Raw genomic sequence first — 25,940 nt, forward strand, 5'->3', positions numbered from 1 at the left:
TACATGTTTCCCCAATAAAGTCAAATAATGTATCGAATATAAAAGAGGCATCACAAGTTCACAACACCGACGTGCAATTTCAACTAGATAATATCAACTATTTAATGATGATAATATTATTTATTTAATAAAAAATAATTGCATTTATATGTTTAGTAATTCGGATATCTTATAAATTGTTCTCGACTTCCACTCGAAAGAAATGTTCTAAAGAATCATCATATCATTAGCACATGGTTTAGTAAAATATATTATTATTATTATTTTTAAATAATTAACTACTCATTAACAAGACAAATTCGATAACTTCTTTGTAATTATACTGCGATTATTAATAATAAGAAAATACGTAAATACATGAGAACATTTACATTAACGCATGTATATCCATATTTTCTAAATAATTATATAGAGAAAAATAAAAAAGAGAAAACAACTAAAAGTGTGTATTTCATAGAACTTGATAAATTCACATTTAACCAATTAAAACACTAATATATGACAATATGAAGCATAAAGAGATTTGAGGGATTTTTAATACATAATCAATAGTAAGATAATGCGTAGTGTTATGTTTTGGAAGGGAAAACGTGCACATGCTTAGTTACCATTACATAACCTTTTATAAAAATTAGTCATTGCTGACTCAGATAACACGTGTCAGAAAATAACTGGTTATGCTTAGTTAACAATGCGCGTAATTATCCAGTTCTTTTTCCTTTGTTAAATCCACAAAACACATCTTAATGTACCTTTTTCTATCTTTATAAATTAATAAATTATGTTTATGTTGTTAAGTGCATGACACATCATGATACATGCACGGTTATTATGGTACCATAAAGATTGACTTTATCCACCTAGGGTCAATGATTATCACAAATTTAAGTTCCAAATTTTGAATTGTTCACCACTTCCATCATTATCATTCACATATTTCTTGTGAGCCTGTTATACCTTTGCCCATGACAGAATTTCTTTTATATAACTTTTATTATTATATTATTATTATTATAAAATATTGATTGTAGTTGGTTGCTCAATTTTATTAAGCCATTGGAATCACTGTTTCGAAATAAGTTTTACATCCGTCGACTTGTAGTTTTCTTCCGATCAAAAGCCCTAAACACCGGTATGAAATTCGAAAAAAAACACTTAACGATGTTAAGTGTTTTTTAAATGTGGTCAATTGCGAGAAAAATAGTCGAAAGGTTGAAGCGGTGGCAAATATTTTTAAAGATAATATTATCGGTCAATACACAAAATGTGATATTATTTAATTCCAATTTGCATAAAAAAGTAACATTAAAAAAACAAGTGGATTAAAAAAAATAAAAATTAAACACATATATGAAAAAAAGAAAAAAAGAAAAAAAGATGATATATATGTAAGTGATTATTAATTTATTCGTTACATAACACACACGTTTTTATACTAAACAAGTATAAGATGTGTATGACACTTTAACCGACATTCTACTTGCGTTAGACACTAGCTATTTACTATATTTGCCAAAAAAACATTGAGTTTTAAAACATCTAACCATCCTAAAATAACTACCAAAATATATGTATAACAATTAATATTTATATGTGTATACACATTGAGTTTAGATACATTATTCCAACTTGTTGGTTTTAGAATTTCTATCTCTAGATGTCTCTCTGAATCGTGTGGTATATTTTAAGATTACAAAAAAAACAATGACGGATATGCAAAAATTGTTCTGACAATGTACTCAAATTTAGAATGTAGATCTTCCTTATATAAGGAAACAAACCATTTTAACTTTGAGTTGATGGTTATAACTGTCGATTGTTACATCAATGGATAACATCAGCAAAAAACTCTATAAATAGTGACTTAGTTACCGCTCAATCACCCTTGCTAATGACACCCAGTTAAAATCGATGAGTGGTTACCACTAGTTACTACTGATGAACCAGTTGCCTTTGCTATACCTCATTACTAGTGAGTAGTAGTAATTTAATACTGACGACACCACTGATAACCAATTACAACTGATGATGAGTTTCAATGCAATTTTTAGGATTGTATCACATTATAAAACACAAAATTGAAATAATGAAAATCTTTTAATGATCCGGCACGATATTAAATTCAGATATAAATTGTCGTACATTATCGACACATTTTATAACAAAATTTAAAAGTTGTTAAGTCTTATCATACGTAAGCTTACTTGTTCAAATTCATAAAATTCATATCATGAGAATTAAAGGAAATGCAAAATAGATTTAAAAAGAAATGAACATTTAAAGTGAAGCATTGCTTACTCTCTACACATCACACATGCTACTCAAAAGAAACATATGGTTACCAAGGAGTCCATGTGAGCTTTGTGTTAGCTAATTGAATTTCAATTAAGCTATTGTGGCATCATTATCAATATTTTGGTGATGGACACATTTGAAATAAAGGAGAAATTTAAAGACAATTTTTTTTTTCCTTTTTTTTATGACTAATTTTAAAAGGCATAATATAGAAGGATATGAGTATGGAAGTAGGCCCATTTGTCTGTTTTTTGTGTGAGAACAAATGAAGGATTTAAATGACACCACCATGCCATCTATATATGGCATTAAAGACTCATCTTTTCTTTCTAGTTTCTACATCTCATCTTTCATCATTTTTCTTCAAAATTTTCATTTCAAGATTCTTGGTGTTCAATAAAAATCAAAACTTTATATAAATCCTTAAGAGAATAACATAAACAACATCATGTCTATAGCTCAAGACCATAATTCAAGTCCATCACAAAGTGAAGAATTTGTCATCTCTATACACAAGGCTGGTTTTCACTTTCTTCCCTTGTTTTTTATATATTTTTTCTTGATATTGATTTGTTTTCTTGATCCAAATCAATGAATTATGTGTTTATCATATGAAATCGCTTATGGGTCTTCGGTAATCGGGTTGTTTGTTGCAAAAGTTATGATCTTTTTTAGTTTCTAGCATGTTGGTATGTTTGTTTATGATTTAAACTTCATGTTAATCAACTCTTAGCTAAATATCAGTTAATTTACAATATGCAAGAAACAAACTTTTTGCTAATAATATAAGTTATTTGGATGATCTTTAGAATTGATATTTTTAAAACTTGAAACTATCGAAACAGAAGGCAAGCGGGCAACAATATGTGATATGAAGTTTGCATAGTAATGAAGTTTCTATGCACATTATATCCATTGCATTTTTTTTCATAATAATGATATGTATTTATGACATTAAAGAAGTTATGACTTTATGCTAGTTTTGGGTAACAACTTTTCTGTTGGTTAGTTAATCTTGTCATATAGTTTATAGTTATTTGTTTTATTTTTATTTATATATTTATTATGAATAAGTTTATGTTAATCATGAAAGTTTGCCTAATTCTTGGAGGGAAGATTAGTTGCTTTTTTTGAGTCATGTCACTTTTCAGATTCATTATAGAAAAATTCCTCCGGAGCAACAAATTGGTGCTTTTATTAAAAGCCTTTTGGACCAATAACACTTTCTCAACCATGCCACAAACCCTCTTGATTTTCTATTTTTAGCTTAGTTTTTATAAAATAATGACAATATTATAAATTTTGTCCTTTAAACATATTAATTTATGAATTAGGTCATTTAAAAAGTTTATTTGCAGGCGGTGTCATTTACATTGCATGTTTATTTGATTTTTGTCCTTTTGAGTAACTGGCATCCAATAATGTGTTAAGTCTTGGCAAGTGAGGGCATTTAAGTCTTTTTACAAATACTATTTAAGTATTTATAATTAAAAACATATTGAATATATTATTAGAAAAGGAAACTAAATAAAAGATGTCAAACAAAAACCCCGTTAAGTCTTTGCATTTTGGATTTAACTGAGTTTTTGGATGACAGTTAATGCAAACGACAAAAAACGAATGTATTTTGTCATATAAATGACACCGCCCACAAATAAACTTTTTAAAGGATCTGATTCATAAATCGCATATATTTTTAAGATAAAAACTGTAATTCTTCCTAAAATATTTTAAGTCCATTATTATTAATTTCTAAAGTTGGTTTTTCAAGATTGTGTCTCTCATGATAAGGAGTGCTTTAACTAAACAACTCATGATGTTGGCACTCACTAGCAACAACATATACCAAACTAACACATGATCTGTCTACTTATTATTTCCACTTTAAAGATGGTGAACTCGTTACTTTAACCGATTAAAATGTGAACATTGTTCGTGTGTATGACGTGTGTGATTCGTGTATAAAATGTGAACAATTTGTTTATATAAATATTTAGTAAAAAGTTGCTGATATGAAGGAATAAAAGCAATCATAAAAGGCTAATACTTGTTTAGAGGCAAAAAGTAATCTTACTTTTAATTAACTTTTAATAAACTTTTAATCCCACTTATATATGTCTTTATGATCACAAGTTAACTATACTAAGAAACTGTTAATGACTATTTATCGCTTGATTAGTGGCGAACTTTATGCAACTCGAAAGGCGAAAAAAGTTATATGTGCTTTTAACTTGACATATTATATTGTTGGAATAAGCTTGATATAAGTTAACTTAGTGGAGAATGATTTGGATTTGCATTTACTTATCAAACAAATCTTCAAAAAGAACCAAAAGTTCTTTCCTGTTTGCAGTCCAAGGGTGTTTCTTAATTCTTACGAGTTCAAAAGGCGAAATCTTCCTTGTCGTTATTGGTGTCACGGTTTGAAAGCGATCGTGTAATATTAGGGGTGGCAAATGTGACACGTTGGTTGAATGTGTTGTAATAAAATGTATATAATGAGTCAGAATGTGTCAAACTAAACAAAGAAAATGATTGAAACGGGTAAAAACGAGTTGACATTTCTCGAGTTTTTATTTTATTTTTAATTTTTTTAATTTTTTTATGGAACGAGAAAAACGGAGGAAACTTTTTAGTACTTTTACTTTTTTTTGTTTTGATTTATATTTTGAGTTATGATTTTTTAGTTATTTTTTTTGAATTTTTTAGTGAGGGGTTTATGAAATATCAACTCATTTTGACCCGTTTCAAAAACCCCTCATTAAAAAATTCAAAAAAAATAATTAAAAAATCATAAATCGAAATATAAATCAAAAACTAAAAGTACTAAAATGTTTCCTCCGTTTTTCTCGTTCCATAAACAAAAAAAAAACTTGAGAAATGTCAACCCATTTTGACCCGTTTCATTCATTTTCTTTTTTTAGTTTGACCAATTATATACATTTTATTACAACTCATTCAACCAAATTAGTCACATTTGCCACCCCTATGTAATATAGAATAATCAAAAGTAACAAAATAACAACAACAACAACAACAATAACAACAACAACAACATAGTGCATAGATGATAGATAGTAGACAGTGTGAGATTAAATGTAACAAGAACTTATTATTATTAGTTTTTTTTAGTTGCCTAATGCGCGAAATTTTACATATTTGTTACATTGTTATTTGTTCATTGTCATGAATTTTGTTCATAATTTTCAGGATGATGAAGAGATTTCTAGTGTGACCGATTCACCAAACCCGAAAAAACAAAATCTGTTGTTGGAGATACCATCAAGAACAACACAACCCTCTTCGTCTAATGAATCAGCTCATGTCAAGATAAACTCATCACCAAATCACAAGAAAGTAAATTTCAATCTGGCATCACATATAAGAACAAACGCAAATGCAAATGCATGTTCTGCTAATTATGCTTCAAGAACAAAATCATCAAAGAAAAGTTTACTACCAAAACTACACTTTATAAACAAGAATACAATTCTTGATGTAGAAAAGAATGATGGTAATAATAATAATAATAATAATAATAATAATAATGTAATACCAGCAGCTTCATGTTCAGTGATGCAAGAAAGGCCTTCAATACCGCAATCATGGTCACTTACCAAAATGTTTACCCCACAAAGAACATCTTCTTTGCCCGTTACGCCCATTATACAATCGGATCAAGAGTCTGTACTGGGAAACTCAGGTGGTTCACTTAACTTGGAGGTATGTTGACTTTCGGACCGTTAAGTTCTATGTGTTGACCATAGATAGTTGAAAAATGGGTCAACTTTAATTGTATTTTATATCATAAAAAAAGGTTAGTCAGACTGGGAATGAGTTAGACAGGTGAAAGTACCATCTGACTCATTCCCTGTCTGATTTATATTTAGGTGAAAGTCACATGACTGACATGAGTCTATTTTTAATGCATATAACATCCTAAATCGTTTTACTTTAAAACTTAAAATTATACTGTAATAATTTATTTCATGGAACTAATAAACGATTTATTTTTATTACCCAACCCGTCTGACTCAACCCATTTAGACGTGCAAAACGTTTTAATTTTTCTTTCGTGTGGTTTATTTGTAGACTAAAGTCAAAGTGCATATAGCGCGGTCACGTTCAGTCCCAGTCCTCAATAAAGATACAAGTATCAAGACAATGGAATCTTTTTTCCGCGTGATTCCTTCAACTCCACGAGTGAAAGATTTTGATACCGTTTCACCAACTCGTTCTCCAATTAGTGACAAGGGTGATTATAAATTTATAATTTATAAAGCTTGAATATTTGAGTCATTTTTACATATTTGATTTTTTTATCATACAAATTTTTTCTTTAGATAATGAAGATATACCCGTAGAAGAGGCGGTATGTAGGATATGTATGGTTGAACTATGTGAAGGCGGAGAAACATTAAAAATGGAATGCAGTTGCAAAGGCGAGCTTGCGTTAGCTCACAAAGATTGCGCGGTAAAATGGTTTAGCATTAAAGGTAACAAGACGTGTGACGTGTGTCATCAAGATGTCCAAAATTTACCCGTGACGCTTTTAAGGATACAAAGTACTGTCAGAAACCGACACACGAGTGTAAGTAGATCACAACCAATGGAAGCAGATGGATTCGGGTATGCTAATCATTTTGGTTTCGATATTTTTATCGGTTTTAATAATAATAATAATAATAATAATAATGTCAATAACTTTTAATAATATTAACACAAACCAAGCTACATCTGGATAATGGGTAAGCGAGCAACAAGTTGCGCCGCTATCCCCTTTATCGGTTAATAGTTAATATTAAACCGCTTACGTTTATATTTGGCAGTGATGTCTATAGGGTATGGCAAGAAGTGCCAATTCTTGTTATTGTCAGCATGTTGGCCTACTTCTGTTTCATTGAGCAACTTTTGGTAAGACACATAATAATATCATTTAAGTCCGGTTTGGGATTGCGTTTGACAAACTGATTATCTCACTATTTTGGAGCGAGATAATCAGTCTAAAACGCAATCCCAAACAACCCCTTAGGTTTTGAATAATATTAGTTTTGACGACGCTACATTTTGTATGAAGATCGGAAACATGGGTACAAGTGCAATTGCGCTCTCTCTTCCATTTTCGTGCGTTTTGGGTCTTCTTTCGTCCATGACATCTTCAACCATGGGTAAGTACACGGTCAGGTTTGACTCGTTTTAACTTAAGTTATGGGCCAGCCCGTTAACTACGGTCTACAGTTAAGTTTTGAATGTTCAAACCGATTTTTTAACATAAGTTATCGGTTTGAACATTCAAAACTTAACTGTCAGATTTAGCGGTTTGACAGTTAAGTTTTGAATGTTCAAACCGATTTTTTTTTTCAAAGTTGATAGTTTATATTGAAAAAAATTATAATAAAATGGTTTATTAATATAATGCATACGCGTAATTGCATATTGTAAAAAATGAACTGCGAACCAAAGCGCCTAAATCTCAAACCGGTCGACTTGTTTCGGTTTAGACAGTTATGTTGCTTTCCACTTATTATAACTGTCAGTTTTAGCGGTTTGACAGCTAAGTTTTGAATGTTCAACCCGATTTTTTTTTTCAAAATTGGTAGTTTATATTGAAATTTTTTTATAATAAAATGGTTTATGAATATAATACATACGCGTAATTTCATATTGTAAAAAATGAACTGTGAAACAAGGCGCCTAAATCTCAAACTGGTCAACTTGTTTCAGTTTAGACAGTTATGTTGCTTTCTACTTTTTATGAACACCTTTTGAATCATTGTGTTCATGTTTTGTTTTTACCTAAAATATTTTGTTTTGTTTACAGTAAAAAGAAGATTTGTGTGGTTATACGCATCGATTCAGTTTGCATTGGTTGTAATCTTCGCGCATATTTTCTACTCTCTTGTAAGCAACCAACACACTATATCAATTTCTTTCACACGAAAAGACAGTTAAATTATCTTATTAATGGCATTTTCAGGTTCATGTTCAGCCCGTTTTGTCGATTCTGCTTGCAACATTTGCAGGCTGTGGGATTGCAATGAGTGGCAGCTCGATTATCGTCGAGATATTAAGGTTAAAAAGACGGTGGTTAAACGACAGATCTGCAGATCAACCAATAAATTCACAGATTGTTTTACGCCCTGAACCGAGACGCAGTCAAACTGCATCCTCACAGTCTCAAGCTGTTCCTCAACAAGGAACCGAAACTAATAATACAGAAGCTTTAAGAGGGAGCTAAATTATGAGTATATTGAGATAATGAGTGATGTGTTGCCAAAGTTTGGATATTAAATTTGAAGAGCAGTATACATATGCATTAATGTGTTGTGTTTGTTATAATTTATGTTCTATACAATGATCCATGGTTGCGAAAATCGGACAAAATTGGCGATTAGCCACTAATCGCTACCATGGCCAGAATTTTTGGTAATCGTTTCTAATCGGCCATAATAAGACCTAGTTAGAGGTGTAAACGATAGTAAACTAGCCAAGCTTGAGCTCGGCTCGTTTAACTTACAGAGCTTAAGCTTAGCTAGTTTTGAGCTTTAAATCTAAAGCTCAAGCTTGATTCATAAGTAGTTTTTCAAGCTTGAGCTCGGCTCGTATATCATGTATTATTTGAATTACGCATATTAATAATTAATTCAATATATTTATTTAATTATAATTTTATATAGTTAGATACTTTTATCATAAATTTATACATAAAAGCTATATGATTAACAAGCTCATTTATATAGTTAAATTTATACATAAAAATTATTAAATACAATAAAATATATTAAATAAAAGCTATATGATTAACAAGCTCATTTAGGATCACGAGTCGTATTAGGCTCGATAAGCGAAACCCAAGGTCTGACTCATTTACTAGACAAGTTTACTTTTAGTTTCGAGACTTGTTAACGAGCCAATCTCGTGTAATTCATAAACGACTTGACTCATTTAAACCCCAGACCTAATAGGCTCTAATTCCGGCAATTTCGATCTTGAATGGGTCGAGGAAGGTATAGTACATGTCTACTTCAAAACTTCACATACAAAAATGCGTGTATATAACCAACTATACATACAACTATACAAGCGTCTCTCGAGTTCTACAACACCGAATTGATTTAAATGAGTTCCACAAAAAAAATTGATAAAAAAATTGATTTCAATCATCCGGTAACATGTATTAAAGTATTAAACAACTAATCATCATAAATCATAAATAAAATCTAAATAATCAGACACTGTATGTAAATGTAAAGAATATAAAACCTCATGCTTCAATCTACATCATAATAATAATAATACATCAACCAATAATAACAATAATAATAATAACTGTAATAATAATAATAATAATAATAGATCTGGATCTAGAGAAACTCTCTGCGTGCAGCCGAACTAAACTCGGCTCTTCTTATATTCTGCTGGCGTTTCTTATACAACACTCCACCAAATCCAACCACACACGCCGCCGCAATCACTCCGAAAGCAATTCCGGCCTTCTTCCCGCCGCTCATTCCACCGGACTTCGAACCGTCGTGTTCCTCACTCTTCACATTTGACACGTCAGCAGCGTCCGCAGCCTCCGGTGCCGGAGTATGAGATTGTGGTTTATTATCCGACGGAGTAGGAGCAGGCGGTAGATCTGATGATGCTGGTGGATGTGACGGTTATGGTGAGAAGAGTGAAAGATAGCAGTGTAAATAGAATTGTGGTGGATGAATAGAATGAAATGAATATGAATATGAACAGTGAGTGGGTGTATATAGATATTATTAGATATGATACAGGGGAATGGAATCACGTAACAAAATTGTGAGTGGAGGAATAATCGTGAAGGAAGGTTGCGGGAATTAAAAGCTGAGAGCCGGTTGGTGAGCTGGCATTTATAGATGATGCACAATTATATAATCAATAACAAAAGCAATTCATCCCTTACGACACACACCTCGTCTTCTTGGTACAAATTCACCACAAATATGTTTTAAAAGACCGAGTTCAAATGCACAATTTCTCAAGTTTTTAGAATTTGAAGGGATCTGGCAGGAAACATTATTAAACCGTCGAACAAGACTGATTTTTTAGAAGAACATTTAGTGAAAAGTATGGACTGGACCACCAACATTTTCAAATAACTCGTCAGATTTTCAGAAAACATTACACTTGTCAAATTTCTATTGGTTTAAAGATCTCGTCGGATCTTGTAGCCTCAGTCCAAATTGAGTGGGCTATTTTTTGAATATTTAGGGATTTTGGGTTATTTTCTCCTTTCTCTCTCCTTAAAAGGGTTATTTCGGGAATTTTCACAAATTTATATGGTGGATAGAGAAAATGTGATGACTTTTTGTAAATTTAGGGAAACATTTTTTGCTCCTATTTTTTTTTTAATATTTGTTGAATTGATTGTGAGTATATGAAAGTGTTAAATATAATGATAAATGTATAAGAAAATATTAATTAATTGAACAGGAAAGAGAAATGTAGTATTTAGTAGTGTAATTATAGAGACGAGGATGAGAGACAGACATAGAATGCTCTAATAAATTTCAAGTGAGTAATAAAAATCCTTGCGTTGTGGCAACGCTTCAACTGAAGATGTAAACGAGCCAAGCTACTTGTAAGTTACTCGAGCTTGAACAACTTGAACGATAGAAAGCTCGAAAATAAGTTAAGCATTTTCGAGCTGGAGCATTGTCGAAGCCTGTTTAGAATCATTGAGCTTTAACGAGCTTTGTTTATTATAAGTTTTTATCTCTTTTGGAATACATGTATTAGGTTAACACTTCACATCCGAGCTTTGGCTTGTTTAAGATACTAAATAAGGTAAGGCCGAGCTTTTAGGCTATTTTAAGGTTCTTAAAATTTTTTTAAAAGTACATAAATTATTTACTAAATAACAAACTAGTTGAACCAAACTTGAAAAAACAACTTACAAGTTTAGCTCGAGCTTTAGATAAAGAGTTTGAAATAAGTTGAGCTCAAGCTCGGCTCGTTTACATCCCTAGCAGGAACGCAAATTCGGTATATATCAGTTTAAGTTTGTTACGTTCATTACAATTAACCCAAGAAAGAAATCAATAAACGCTCATAATGATATTGACCACTTGTATAATTATGTTAAAATGTGCTGACATGGCACCAACACATTATGCCATGTGACCAAATCAAACATGAAAGACACCTTTGCGACATATATGCCACTAAGTATATAAGATTGAAGCCATGATTTTGAAGCTCTTTAGTTCATGTATTATAAACTTTCGATAATGTATTTAACTATCCTAGTCAAAACTAGTGTTGGAAACTAACAAATAAGTTATTTATTTTCTAATTTTTAAGGGATCGAATATAAACAATTTTGTGAGTGGAGAAATAATAGCTGAAAACCAGTTGGTGAGGTGGAATTTATAGTTTTAGATACTTTAGCACGATTATTATAATCAATAATAGTGCATTTAATTGTTGTTATTTCACCAACTTTTTAAGAAAAAAAAGGCTAAAAACAAGTAAGTTGAAGTCGTGATTTTGAAGCTTTTTAGTTGTTTACGTATAACTTTTGTTCATGTATTTTATAAACTTTCGTTTTAAAATTGCAATTTTTGGTAAAAAATGTTTAAAAATAGAACTACTTTGTTACAATATTGTTCCATTTATATTTTAATAAAATTAGTGTTGGAAACTTACAATTGACAAGTATATTTTTTATATCCTAAGCTTTACTTGTGATAATAAACAAGTGAATAAACCATCATTTTATTTAAACCGGATCATAATCGGTCAACATAGTCAAAACTAGATTAAACCCAATCTGGTTGGACCGTTGGGATAAAACTGGAACAAAAATCATATCATGTAATTCCGGATTAAAAAAATACAATTATCCTTTTTTTTTTGAAAAAGACTGATCATTTAAGCGGTCTTGACCACTATAATCGATCTAAACTGAAGTGTTTCCTGTGTGACGGGCTAGTCGCTAGAGCGCTTTGCCTCATCGAGTCCTACACGAAAAAAGGATCAAGGTGTAAAAAAAACAATCTTGCTCAAGATAATGGACCGTGCCAAATACGCTCATCGTATCCAAGACCAAAGAAGATGTGGTATTCTTGAGGGAAGATTGGGTTGATCCCAGGGGCGTAGGCAACTTTAGGGGAACGAGTTCGGTCGAACCCGTACAAATTTTTGTTTGAGTGTTATATATTAGTGTATTTTGACATCGCACCCGTAGAAATTTCAACATCGAGCCCGTAGAAAACCCAAATCTAGGTGATAAACAATCGGTCATTCATCTCTCGAAAATTTTCAAATCCATAGGAAAAAGATTCTGACTACGCCACTGGTTGATCCTCAAAAGTATGCTACAACTTGATATGACAAAAATACATAGATTCTTAATAACAATACAAATAAATGAGTAATTACATGACAAGATACAAACGAGAGTAATTGTTAATTTAATAATATGTAAGTACGAGGGGTTATATGTCAAACAAACTTTGAGTCTTTTTTGAGTTAATTTTAGTTTTAGTTAATGTCGGTGGGTTTGTTTATAAATATATATCACTCTAAATCAATTTTATCTTTTATAAATACAAACTCAAATTACTTGCGTAACAATTAAACAAACCTTTTACCCTCCGTAACACATTCGAATCTTTTAACCTTCAACATTAACAGCAGCGATCAACGATAACAATACAGTAATTTTTATTTTTAATTACATATGCTTTCATTGTTGATTTTTTTAATTTCGTTCGATTAATAGTGTTCGTGAATATTGGATAATGTGTTCGTTAATGTTTGTCTGTTTATGTTTTGAATTTAAGCAAATTTGAGTATTATGTTATTAGTTAATATGTAAAATTAACACGTGAATGTTAAAAAAACATCTACACAAACTTGGTACTAGGACCGAACTGTTGACCCTGACTACTTTCGGTTAGCCAAACCAAATAAAATAAAATCAAGTATACATATGCATATAAATATAATTTAAACGAGCCCATTTTATGTTTATATTATATAAATATAATATAAACATTTGAAAAAAAAATGATTAGAAATAAACATTTGAAAAAAAAATGATAATAATAAGTCAAAATAGTTAGTAGTTAAGATCGTTAACCGAATATTTGATCATGTTGCAGGTTTGCTTACTATGGATGTAGACCAAGAAATGGAGAGATTCGGGATGGAGGACGATTATGAAGACGGTCAACGGATTGACGGAGAAAAAAAGCGTCGCCAAACCAAAGATGATGTGCTCTATGGTGTTTTTTATTACAGTGACAACGACTCAGAACGCAAGAATAAACGTATGAAAGGCGGTTTTTCGACTTTTTGTGATTTAACGAAACCAGTGAACTTTGTTTCTAAAGGCGTTGTAATGCCAGCCGAAGAAATCAGTCAAAACATTAAAGGAAATAATCCAAATGACGATGGTAGCACGCCCGGTTTTGGGTCAAAGAAAGTCAACGGTAAAGAAGAAGTCAACGCTGGAAATTTAGGCGGTATAGCGAAAGGGATCGGGGCAAAGTTACTTGAGAAAATGGGGTATAAAGGAGGCGGGCTTGGGAAAAACACGCAAGGAATCGTTGCTCCGATTGAAGCGAAAATGCGCCCGAAAAATATGGGAATGGGATATGTAAACATGTTTGACCAGAACAATGGTTTGACTCGGCCTGTTTCGGAAAGTCAAATGCAGGAGAAGATGTGGTCAAATGGTTTGACTTGGCCCGTTTCGGAAAGTCAACTGCAGGAGAAGATGTGGTCAAAGGGTTTGACTCGGCCAGTTTCGGAAAGTCAACTGCGGGGTCCGTTTACTTGCGTGTTCACCACGAAAGAGCTCGATAACATGGAAGAGATCGTTAACGTGCTCGAACAATTGGGTCACGAGAGTGAAACGTATGCGTTGACTCTAGACGCACTCGCTAAATCTTTCACGAGTTTACAGAACCGGTTTCCCGACGAGTATAAACTCGGCAGCTTATCGACACTCGCGTGCTTGTTTGCTTTGCCTTTGTTTTATAGAGAATTTAAAAGGTGGGACCCAATAACGAACCCGGAAAATTATTTAGACGTTGTGTCGGTTTGGAAAGGTTTGTTAGCCGGAGACGAGATATTCGACTCGTCGTATAGTCAGGTTTTTATGGAGGTCGTGTTCCCGTTCATAAAAACATCGTGCACAAACACGTGGCATGTGCGGGACCCGGAACCGATGCTTAAGTTTCTCGATTCGTGGGAACGTTTAATGCCACTTCATACGGTTCAAACATTACTCGATCACATAGTAATGCCGAAACTATCGGCTGCGGTGAACACGTGGGACCCGATTCGTGATCATACCGCGATACACAAATGGAACAAATGGTTTCATCCGTGGATCCTGTTATTAGGGAAAAAACTCGACACGTTTTATTCGACTATACAAAAGCGTAGTGTACAAGTGGATGACTTAAGTGATATAAGTTTGAAAGAGGTTATCGAGCTTTATGCGCACGAGAATAATGTAATGTTTAGACCGAAGCCAGGGAGGATGCACGACGGGCGTCAGGTTTACGGGTTCGTGAATGTTAGTGTTGTTATTGATTGTGTTGATGAAAAGGTGTTTGCTAAAGGTAAAAATGGATGGTCTGTTGTGTCACTTAAAGAGTTGGTTAAGTTGGACAAGAAATATGTGATGAGAAGACACAAGACAGTGAGTTTGTAAAGGGTTACTGGTCTTTAAAGTTTGTACTAGTGTGTTGGTTAATGGTCTTTAGAATTTGCATTCATATGTGTTTTAATTGTAATAATCTTGTTCACTAACACTCACATAATATAACTATTGTGTTTTGGTAATGATTATTATTATTGATAATAGTGGGATCAACACAATTTTATTTTGTGGTTTTTGGTTTTGGCATGAGTTTGTTTTGATACATTTGGTATTTTTTCACTGCTAGTTTCAAACCAGTACCGTGTTACCATAATCGGTAACATATTTAGTTGGCGCTTTTACTTATTTTCGGTTTTGGTATATTCTACACTAGGTTAGTTACCCATGTGCTACACGGGTTAGAATAAGTAATTTTTATTAAATAATAATGTGAAATACAAAAAAAAAATGTATCACATATATAAAGATATATTATATGGTAAAAATATTACAGATTACACAATTTGAAAATTAAAAGTTGTTAGAAAATTCATAAATCATAAATTATTTCTTTGTTATTTTCTATATCAAAACTTAGTTGTAAATGACTACTTTTTCAAATCAACTCGTAGACCAAAATTCATTCTAATATTAAACTGTTTTGACATGAACAATGTTTGATACTTTAACTGGTTAAAGAAACTCACACGTTTCGTATTGGTTACTTATAAAAATCTAATATGAATAACTAATGCAATATATTTTATATTAAACAAATTAACATATTTATGATGGTATAAATTCTTTTAAATTAGGATAGAATTATTAAAAATTAAAAATGAAATATTAAAAAGAGAAATGCAATTAATATGAGAGAGAGGATTGAAAAGTTTGTAAGGATCAAGATAGTTATGACATGTGTCATTTAGAAAGCGTTATTTATTAAATAGTATAGATTGGCATGATACCACATTGGTACCGGTACGGCCAGAAGCGGATCCAGCCTGAAGTTAGGGTGGGCCAAGGCCCACCATAGGTTTGTTGTTGGGTAAGTAATTCTCCACCAAGTGTATATATATACACATGGGAAGATTCATGTACATTTTAATCTTAACACGAGTACGTTGGAAATAATATCAATTAATAAAAAAATGACGACGTAAGAAACAATACCAACTATAATACCAATATACATAAACAATGATTTGTAATAACAAAGAAAAAAACCTAAAGATTACAACAAAAGAATCAAAATCAAGAACAAAATAATAACAACAAATACCAACAAATACTTATAACAACAAAAGGAAAAAATATAATAATAACAACAAAATATAAATCAGCAAATACTTATAACGTCTCATAATCATAATCGGAAATTAGCAAATACGAACAACAAATAGCAGCAAACATCTATAAAAATAAATCTAATAATAACAACAAATTAAGTCTCACTCTTTTCATGTTAAGAAGAAAATGTATTTGATCTGTTTCTATATATATATTTTAACATTTTAGCTAAAGCCAACCTTAGGTATATAAGTGGGTAATTTTATGATGCCCACAATGTATTAAAGAAACTTAGTAATGTTTTTAATTATGACTTCTTTGTACTACTAAATACTGATAACTATTTGACATGAGTGTTACTATAATGTTAGAAAGCAAGAATATAACTTTGTGTTTTCTAACTTTAGTAATGTTTTCTAACTGTTTTTTTTTTTCAGTTTCCATCATGTTAATATTTTACTTGTTTTTATGAAGTTTAAATTTGCATTTTAATTGCATTCATTTGTTACTTGTTGGGAAGTATGAAAAAATATTAAAAGGATTATTTTCACGTGAACCCTGTCAACTTTTTTGACCCGACCAGTTTTTACCACCCCATATTGTGTCCCCCTATGAAACATCTATGTATCCGTCAATACCAGTACCGATGTTTCACTACGAGTTTTGAACCGGTACCGTACCACCCTAATTGTTAAGGTATTCGAGGTTTGTATTCTACTCATTTTCGCTTTCGGTATTTTTGATACAGTTATACAAATACCGATGCAGTATCAGTACTATACCATCTCAACCCTATTTCCTTGGTTGATCTTCAACAATATTTTTGCATTTTAAGATTTTTTTTTATTTAAGAAGCTTCAAATTAAAACCAAAACCAAAAAAACAAACCATTCATTAAGTGAATTCATTAAACATGTCTCAGATAAGCATTTTTATGTTGATAGATATTAATGAACTTACCACATTGGTCCAACAATTTTATGTTTGCTCATAAGTTATAATAAGCATGCCATTTGTCAATAAACGGAAGCTCGTCTAGATTCAAACTTGGAAGTTCACGATCTTGAAGGTTATCGATTATCTGCTTTGTCTCACCAAGAAGTCGGGCTGCAGCATGGATACCGGCCTCCCTTTCCTCTATCGCATTTTTGTTGCATTTCATTGCTATGACTCGGGGTAAGTTTGTGAGACAAGCAGCCAATGTGTCTGCAATCAGTGATGATAATTGCTCAAATAGTTCTTCTTGGCTAATCGGCTCAATGTTGGAGCGATACGAAAGTAGGAGTTTTTGGGTGACAAAATACATTGAATTGGCACAAATAGACTTGCAGATGGAATTATCCGAATTATCATTTTGGTTTTCAGTATCTTTACTTTCCGTCTTAATGACCATGTTTTTAGCGGTATCCCTGAACCATTCAAGAATTTGTCGTGTCGTATGCAAATGAGGAACATGGTTTAGCATTTTGTTTCCCAACCATCTACGGTAGACTTCAACTTCTAGTCGTAACATTTTTTCCGCTTTTTGAATGCTTATATATTCACTAGTAGCATTGAGGCTTTCTTCCACAAGTGTGACATATACAAGACCTTCACTTACACTGCTTAGCAAGGTACCAACTTTGTCGTTTTCGATGTTTGGAAGAGAACGGACTATGCTTGTAAAGGTTATCACATTTAAGCTCCAACAACTAATGGGTTCTTCTGTAAGTAAAGGCGGAACATGATGCCTGTTAAAGAATTCGACTCCTTCAAAACCTCGAGATCTCTCTAGCAACTTCATTAGATTACAAGGTTGTTGTTTTTCAGCTTTCTTGATAACGCTATCGACAAAGTTCAGAATCTTCTTCACTGTTGTATCAGCGAGCTCCACACCCTCTCGATTATGTAAATCAATAATATTAGTGCTTGTATCTTGTTGTGCATGTCTAAAAACTAACCCGAAGATGGTCTGAAGCCACAAGACACAAATGACAAAGAAAACCGGGATCAAAGCTATCATCTTGCATGCTACCACAACTTTCTTCTGAAGTCCGATACAAAATCTCAAAATTAGGATTTTGATATTCTGGATGATAGTTGTGCTTCTAATGTCACCGGTTGAGAACGATATGATGTTCTGTTCCTAGTCACATAACTTCTGAGTCCAATAGCTCTCTACTTTAAACACATTGATATGGTTCGAAAACCATTATGTGGACACCTTAAAGCTTAATCCCGCAAAGCATTTGGGGCGATTGAAGCAATTATAACCCCGATAAGCTGTGTACCGACAATCACTAACATTGACCACTTATAATCCGACTTATTGTCCAAACCATGTTTAACTACATGTGCACACATGAAAGACATAGTAGTACATTGCATGAGAGTGTTTATAACAGATATTACCCCTGAAGCAGATGTTGTTGTAAAGCAAGTTGTCATGTATATGGAGTTGCTAGTTACATTCATGATCCAGTGGTTGCTCACATGCTGCTTTAACTTCTCAACACTTGGATTTCCTGACTGTAGGTCGTTTAAAGCGTTTTCGTGAGCTACTTTGTTTTACAACTCGAGCGTCTGTTCGGACGTTAGAATTGCTAAAGAGGAACACATGTATATTATCAACAACATGAGTAACAAAACCAAATGAATGATTGCTATAAAGCTTCGGTCACATAAATGCGTGTGTGACGATAGATCTTTAGCATCGGAAATATTCTCAAGCGAGTACTCATCATCCATATAATATGAAAGAACACCCGTATTTATCTGAATGCAAACATTAACGCAAATGGTGATTACCAAAAATCCTAAAGCGATGACGTTTGTGAGAAGCTCCTTATGGTCCATGGTTGCTAGAGAAGGCAATGAATTAGCCATCAATGTGCACATAAATGCCAAGCTTCCAAGCTTTGCGGTCTGGTCCACATAACCAGGCATTGAATTATTAAGATCCACGGGTAGCTTCATTGCAACAGCTATCAATGTAAGAGAAGCCGCGTTTAGAGTGAAATATTTGCATGGAAACCAAAGGTTTTTATTTCGGAAACCATGTAATAAATCACGTGTCATCGCAAGGATGCAAAAAAGAGATGCTAACGCGATATACATCCCGATCCATGGCATAGGTTTGCTGAATTCATTTTGTAGATCTGACTGGTATACTAACATGGTGTAGGATTTCAAGGAATGTATCAAAGTTTCTGGCATAATATCTCTGTAAGACTCCACTTGTTTCACAAGTTTGATATATTCGAGTAGGGCGTAGTAACTCATATTATGTTGCTCTCAGAGAAACAATATTGATGTTTTGAAAGGTTGGTTCGTACTCAAGCCTTGTGTCAGTTATATCACCCAAGCTAAACGTTTTCTCAAATATGACTAGACTACTCACACGATGCTTGGATAGGCTTAACGTTATAAACTAAAATATCCGTACTTCTAATAATGATGTTTTGAGTAAACTAGAAGTGGTGGAAATTATGCCCAACGTACACGGTACACAGGATTTCTCTCGAGAAAGACTTAAAATAGGAATTAACAAATGAAATATCGAATAACATTAATTGGACTGGGGACAACGAATGTGACGAATGAAGACTCCTGCATATTTCATATCTGGACCACCTATGAAACGTTCTTTGTTGATTGACTTGAACGAAAACTTTCAAATGCTATAAAGACAACATCATTTCGTTAAGTTCGTCTTTTCGTTATCCAGGAAAGTTGATCAAGTTAACCTTACTACAGGTTTTTAAAATTTAAGAAAGATATCAACAAAATTTAATTTATTACATAGAGTTTAAAATTATATTCATTAGAAGTTAAAGACCACTAAAGAAAGTGTAGAAAAATGATGGCATAACTACAATATCATATTATAGCTTGTGATACTTGCAAATGAAACCATAATAATAAAATTACAACTTAATCAATATGTCTGGTAGTCCCATTGCTTTTGTTATGGAGGTCGTGTGTAATATATTTGTCAGAGTGATCCTAGGTGTATTTGTCGTATTTGTCAGAGTGATCCTAGGTGTCCTTTGCTGATTAAAAGGAAAAAAAACAGAACAGTTTACTTCCAATAAGGTATTAAGGAAGTCATTAAAACTTGTAACATCCCAAAATTTCGAATGATAATAATAACGAATATTGACTCATTATGATGGCAAAGCTACTTGAGTTAACAAGTAAATAGTAAATGGTAAAAGGGGAAATAATTAATTAGGCTAATTAAAAGGAAGTAATCATGGACCAAAAAGGAAATATGGGTCTTAGGTCCATGGGCTTAAGGGAGTATAAATACCCCCTTAAACCCTAAATCTTTCCATTTCCATCCATCTTATCCATTCTACACCACAAAACACACACTTAAGCCATAAACACCTCACATAGCCGCCGGCCACCTTCCAAACCTTAAACCGATTATAGCAACGTTGGACCTTTGATCATACTAGCAAGATAACAAGCCCAAGACCACGTATCAAGCTAGCCGTAACCTAGAAACGTCAAAAAGGTATGTTCTTTACTATAAAGGTTACATTTTTTGTAAACGGTTTGCTATGAAACTTAACCCTAGAGTAGATCGGGTTTAGATGTTTCATAAAAATGCAAACTTGAGGATTTAGAACGGACTTAATGAACATATGGATATATACGGCTCATAGATAAACCCTAGATCTAGCTTAAAGGACGTTTTATGCCTAAAAGTGCAAACTTTATGCCTAAAATGGGCTGGATCTTGATGAAGGACTACTGTCGGGGGTTAAACGATTAATGAAAAATGGAAATAGGTGGTTTGAGTTGTAGTTATAAATCGTTAACAGTTATTTAAGCCTAGAATGGGTTTAAAGGATGAAAATATGGGTTATATGCATCAGACACGAGATTCTCGGTGACCTGAGCCTCCATTATGGGTTCTCGGTCAACGCGAGAACTCGGTCAACGAGGGTTCTCGGTGACCAAGGGTTCTCGGTCAACCCACGTTCTCAGCCAAACATGAGATTTCGGGTAACACGAGATCTCGGTCAAAGCCTAAGTTCTCGGTCATGAGCTGGGTTCTCGGCTGGCCAGTTCTCGGTTGGGTTTTGGGCCTGAATCCAGTTGGGCCCAGATAGTGAACAGTTGGACCTGAATTAACTAAATCCATAAATGTTAAGCCCATTATCTTAGGCTTAGTAAATAAGCCCCAACTTAGAAGATAACTTAAAATGTTAATCGAAAATGTGTTAAGACAGTTAATGAAAATAAAATTTTTCCAAGCTGACCTGGCAGCTTAACCCCAGCCAGGGGCTCTGCCCCTTGGACCCCGCTAGGGGCTGCCGCCCCTAGAACCCCGCTGCCAGGGCGCTGCCCCCGGACCCCCGTTCGTTGTGGGTTATATAAAGATAGAAATACGATATGAGTAGTAATAGTTATTTGATACATGTAAATATTATACAGTTAGCCGTGCACAGCTCAAGAAGGGAATAACTATAAACGGTGAACGTTACCACATTCAGGTGACTTTCTAGCCCCATTCTTCGTTATGTTTTTCGGGGCTGTGTGCATACTCGATGTGATTAGTTAATACACTTACCTTAAGTGGTAGGTGTATGCCTATTATGATATATGTGTTGATATAAAAGAATGCTTGACGGTACATGAACGATATTTGGATATTGCATGTACTGTCAGGGGTTAGTTAAATGATATGATTGCTTATGTATATGTTGTATGTGTGAAGTATGTACGTTATAGAATATATAAGTATGAAAGGAAGTATGTAAAATATATAAATGAAAGGGAATTGACGGATATGAAGGAATTGACGGTAAAGGGTGGCAGACCCTAATAATATCTGTGAAGAAGGGTGGCAGACCCTAATAATATCTATGAGGTTATAGGGCGAAAGGCTCTTTAAGGGTGGCGGACCCTAATAATATCTGTGAGGTTATAGGGCGAAAGGCTCTTTAAGGGTGGCAAACCCTAATAATATCTGTGAGGTTATAGGACGAAAGGCTCTTTAAAACGTATGATTATGTATTTAAAGAATTATAAAGTATGAAGTATGAATGAAAGAAAGTATGAAAGTAAGAATGAAAGTATATGCACTTATGTATGTATGAAAGAAAGTTAAGAAGGTTAAGTATGTAATGTAAGAAGGTATTGTATGTTATGTGATTAACTAGAACCCACTCAGCGTAGCTGACTTTTAGTATGCACGCAGATGAGTAGAATGAGGCAGGTAGCTTGAGGAGGACACATGGCAGAGTTTGACGAAGCTGGCATATGAGGATTTTGCTATGATGTTTTATTTTAAGTAATGTTTTAAAAGACAAAATATGGATGTTTGTAACGAATGGTTTAAGTTTTATATTACGCGTATTTTTTTATTAACTCTGATGATTTTAACTATGTTGATGAGTAAATCCAACGTCCAAATGTGAGGCACCGGTAATGGAGCCTTACAAAACTCACATCCACTCTTGGGTGTTTAAATATGACCAAAATAACGCGTATTTTTTTAGAAGTCGTTTCGGTTTTCGCTCGGTTCGAATTTCTGCTGTTCGGTTCGATTCGGTTGTAAACGAGCTAAGCAAGGAGCAAGCCTTCGCTCGGTTCGACTCGGCTCGTGAACAACCCTAGTATACATAGACATAGACTAACCGACACACGTTAGAATATATTTAGGACACAACAAAATAAACATGATAATTATCTCCATCTAAACCTAAAATATACTTTCTAGAACATAATTATCCATAAATAATAACCCGATTACTTGTGCGCCAAGATAACTTTAGAAATTAGATTGTTGTTACTTTTACCAATGAATTTAAGTATTAGAAAATTGAATTCTAAAAAAGTAAAAAGCTCTAGAAAACACTATAGTTTCTAGAGGTAAAAAAAACGATCTGTAACCCGAATTGTGAACACCCTTAGGAATCGGTATGGAAATCTGTTTGACAAGAATCGGTTAGAAACCGACGGTTTATAATCAGTTGAAAAACCTATACCTGAATTTGGTTATAACAAGTCAAACCTCGTCCACATTAAGCTTCGGCTTCTTGTGATTGGCTTTGTGGCCGCCTAACACTTGAAACCAAACAGTTAAATGTTTTGTAATCGTAAACTTAGTAACCCGAAATGAAATGCCAAGGCGTAAAGCACAAGAAAACATTTGTATTCAAACCATAATCTTTACAACTTCCAACAATGTGTAACTTAATATGTCTATTACATATACATGTCTAAGCTCTATAGATATACAAAAACCGACCTCGTGTAACTATTGACATAATCATAAAGTATGATGGTTGTTATGCTATAAAATCCAAAAATAAATAAAGATTACTTTCATTTAAAAAACTACAATAAATGTAGCAAGAAAGCAAGATACATGATGAAGGTCAGTTTATAAAGTGTATTGTGCAGTGAGTTTCGGTAATTCATTGAACTAGCATTTGACATCCTTCTGCGACCGCTTGATTTAGTAGACACGTTAACCGGCTTTCTACCTAACAATATTATTAAGAATCTTAAATAATGTCTTTTTATTTACAATGAGAGACAAAGTTTGATGGACTTACAGTCATGGTCAACCCATCCAATCCGTTGACCGCCCAAGTCATAAACAATACTCTTGTCTTTCAAAACAATATCTGCATGAAACAAGATTCCATCAAAAAGTTGAAAATGCCACCTTTAATGATCAAGAACTCGGAAAATAATAATTTAAATATTTATACCTCCTAAAATTGTGAAACCTTGACCCTTAACCTTCTGGAATCCGATACACCATGCGGTCTCACCGTCCTAAAAGAATGTAATTTATGTTCAAATTAACAAAAAAAAAAAAAGATTCACTTGTTTTTTATTGATAACAATATTGAGCATGAAAATACCACGGTCTTCTGTCTCAGAAGGTAGTTCTCGGGTTTTAAAGCCATAGAAGCGTCGCCCGCAAAATTAAAGCTCACACTCGGAAACTCCTCAGAGCCACTAAAACGATATTAAAATAATAAAAAGTAAATACTAATAAAATCATCAAAAAAAAATATCAAATACTCACTTATTCTTAGTTACATAACACTGATATCCCTTTGCATCAAAAGGCTGCACAGATTTTGGAACAGACTTTGTAATCTGCAAACAATATGCAAAACTGTTCAATTATTAAGAGAGTTAAGAAGTTAAAAGCTTTATGACAGTTTTGCCCTTTTGTTCATACCTCATTAACAAACGCATTATACGCCTCTTCTGCGAGGTATCCAAGAGTTGTTCCCGAATCAATTACAGTTCCTTTTCGGTTATTTGATGATTCAAAAACCGATGGATCGATTGATAACTTTTTGTCTTTAACAGAAATACTTTGCAGATTTAGATTATAATGTTGCCTGCAAGGTTGACCATGTTTGATTAAGAAACAGTGCCACAAACTGCAAAGACAATAATTCAAAAGAAAGCTTACTGTGACGGGACAAGTGGCGTATAGACCATATTTGGATCCATGATTTGACCGATGACCAAAATACCCCCGCCATCACCATCACCAACAAGACAATGAGAAAATGCATCTGGTGCTGCCCCTTGTGAAGAAAGTTGTGAAATTACGGATAAGCCCTGTTGACCGAACCCGAATATTCCATCAACCGCTCTATCGGGCATAGTTAACTCACCAGATTGATATGTGCTGCAACTGTTTCATAACTCTGTTAGATCAAAAAAGGTTTTAACATTTACCAAAATGCATAAAGAGTTAAAATTTACTTAAAGTTCCCATTTTCCCGTCCATTATGTTCATCATTAAATCTTGAAAGTTTTTCAAATCAATAGAGTAAAATTGGTATTTTGTTAGCTAAAAAGTGCATTAAGATGTACAAATATTAAACTGTGACACTTTTCCATGTCGATAAAACCATCAAAGTTTCAAACTTTTCAACCTTAAGTAATCTTTTGATTTAATCGGTTTTCAAGTGTCACGCGAAGAAAAGAAGTCAACATGGTCAAAGTTAACAACATGTAACCAGCACATCATTACGTTGACCGGATAACAGGTCAAATTACTTAAGTTTTTGAAACTTTGATGGTTTTTTGGGTGAAAAAATTATTATTATTACCTAGAACCGGAATTCAAAAAAAAGTTAGCTACTTTTTTATTCAGTTAATAACTTACCCGAACGCAACCGAGGATGAAGCATTTGATGATTGGTTTGTCTTATCAGACATCATTTCCAAATGAAGTAAATCGGACACGTAATATCCTGATGTTGCACTACCATCTCCATACTTAAATCTATAACTGCATTGATCTTTTGAACATTCTGCATCACCGGATTGCATTCCAATGAAACACTTATCGTCTGAACAATTGATTAGAGAAGATGTTGATGAACTTGAATGGTCATACAATGCAACTGGAATCTGTTTTAAATTTATAAAAAAAGCAAAAAAAAAAAAAAAAAAAAAAAAAACACACACACGCACATTGTCATCAGTCGATCGTTTAAATGTCAAAATATGATGAAATTGTATATAAAAGAGGATTTGTGAATAATACGTTGAGTCCACTTGATGTAGGGCAGCCTTTGCAATCTTTGCAGTTGACCCACAATACATCACTTCCGGTATCAACTTGTACATAATATTCCTTTGGAGGAGAACCCAATTTGACTTTTGAATAATAAAGCCTAATACATATAGAAATCTTTAAATAAAGAAACTGGCAGATTAACACAAAGTAACCTAAAGAATTACTCAT

The 25,940-nt window shown here is 33.2% G+C and overlaps 4 protein-coding genes across 4 annotated transcripts; 2 read left to right on the plus strand and 2 right to left on the minus strand.

The window, feature by feature from the left end:
* The first annotated feature begins 5,481 nt into the window (after positions 1-5,481).
* Positions 5,482-8,607, plus strand: LOC143563500 (uncharacterized). Its single transcript, XM_077051029.1, has 7 exons — positions 5,482-6,018; positions 6,388-6,550; positions 6,639-6,924; positions 7,125-7,209; positions 7,373-7,463; positions 8,117-8,196; positions 8,273-8,607. The coding sequence occupies exons 1-7, from the start codon at positions 5,482-5,484 to the stop codon at positions 8,531-8,533; spliced, it is 1,503 nt and encodes a 500-aa protein (XP_076907144.1). The 3' UTR covers positions 8,534-8,607.
* Positions 8,608-13,444: 4,837 nt separating this feature from the next.
* LOC143563502 (septin and tuftelin-interacting protein 1 homolog 1-like) lies at positions 13,445-14,995 on the plus strand. The gene has a single exon (XM_077051030.1). It carries the CDS (start codon positions 13,445-13,447, stop codon positions 14,993-14,995), a length of 1,551 nt encoding a protein of 516 aa, XP_076907145.1.
* Positions 14,996-17,201: 2,206 nt separating this feature from the next.
* On the minus strand, positions 17,202-19,474 carry LOC143563503 (uncharacterized). The gene is made up of 2 exons (XM_077051031.1): positions 18,842-19,474; positions 17,202-18,239 (listed from the first exon to the last, which is right to left on the minus strand). The coding sequence occupies exons 1-2, from the start codon at positions 19,472-19,474 to the stop codon at positions 17,202-17,204; spliced, it is 1,671 nt and encodes a 556-aa protein (XP_076907146.1).
* Positions 19,475-23,441: 3,967 nt separating this feature from the next.
* Positions 23,442-25,940, minus strand: LOC143563504 (aspartic proteinase 36-like). Its single transcript, XM_077051032.1, has 9 exons — positions 25,740-25,940; positions 25,356-25,603; positions 24,651-24,878; positions 24,411-24,576; positions 24,252-24,325; positions 24,085-24,181; positions 23,929-23,995; positions 23,770-23,841; positions 23,442-23,697 (listed from the first exon to the last, which is right to left on the minus strand). Exons 1-9 carry the CDS (start codon positions 25,938-25,940, stop codon positions 23,549-23,551), a joined length of 1,302 nt encoding a protein of 433 aa, XP_076907147.1. The 3' UTR covers positions 23,442-23,548.

Source organism: Bidens hawaiensis, unplaced genomic scaffold, assembly GCF_021521415.1.
Source record: "Bidens hawaiensis isolate Kalapana, Puna unplaced genomic scaffold, B.hawaiensis_p1.1 tig00021494_1, whole genome shotgun sequence".
NCBI classification, from domain to species: domain Eukaryota; kingdom Viridiplantae; phylum Streptophyta; class Magnoliopsida; order Asterales; family Asteraceae; genus Bidens; species Bidens hawaiensis.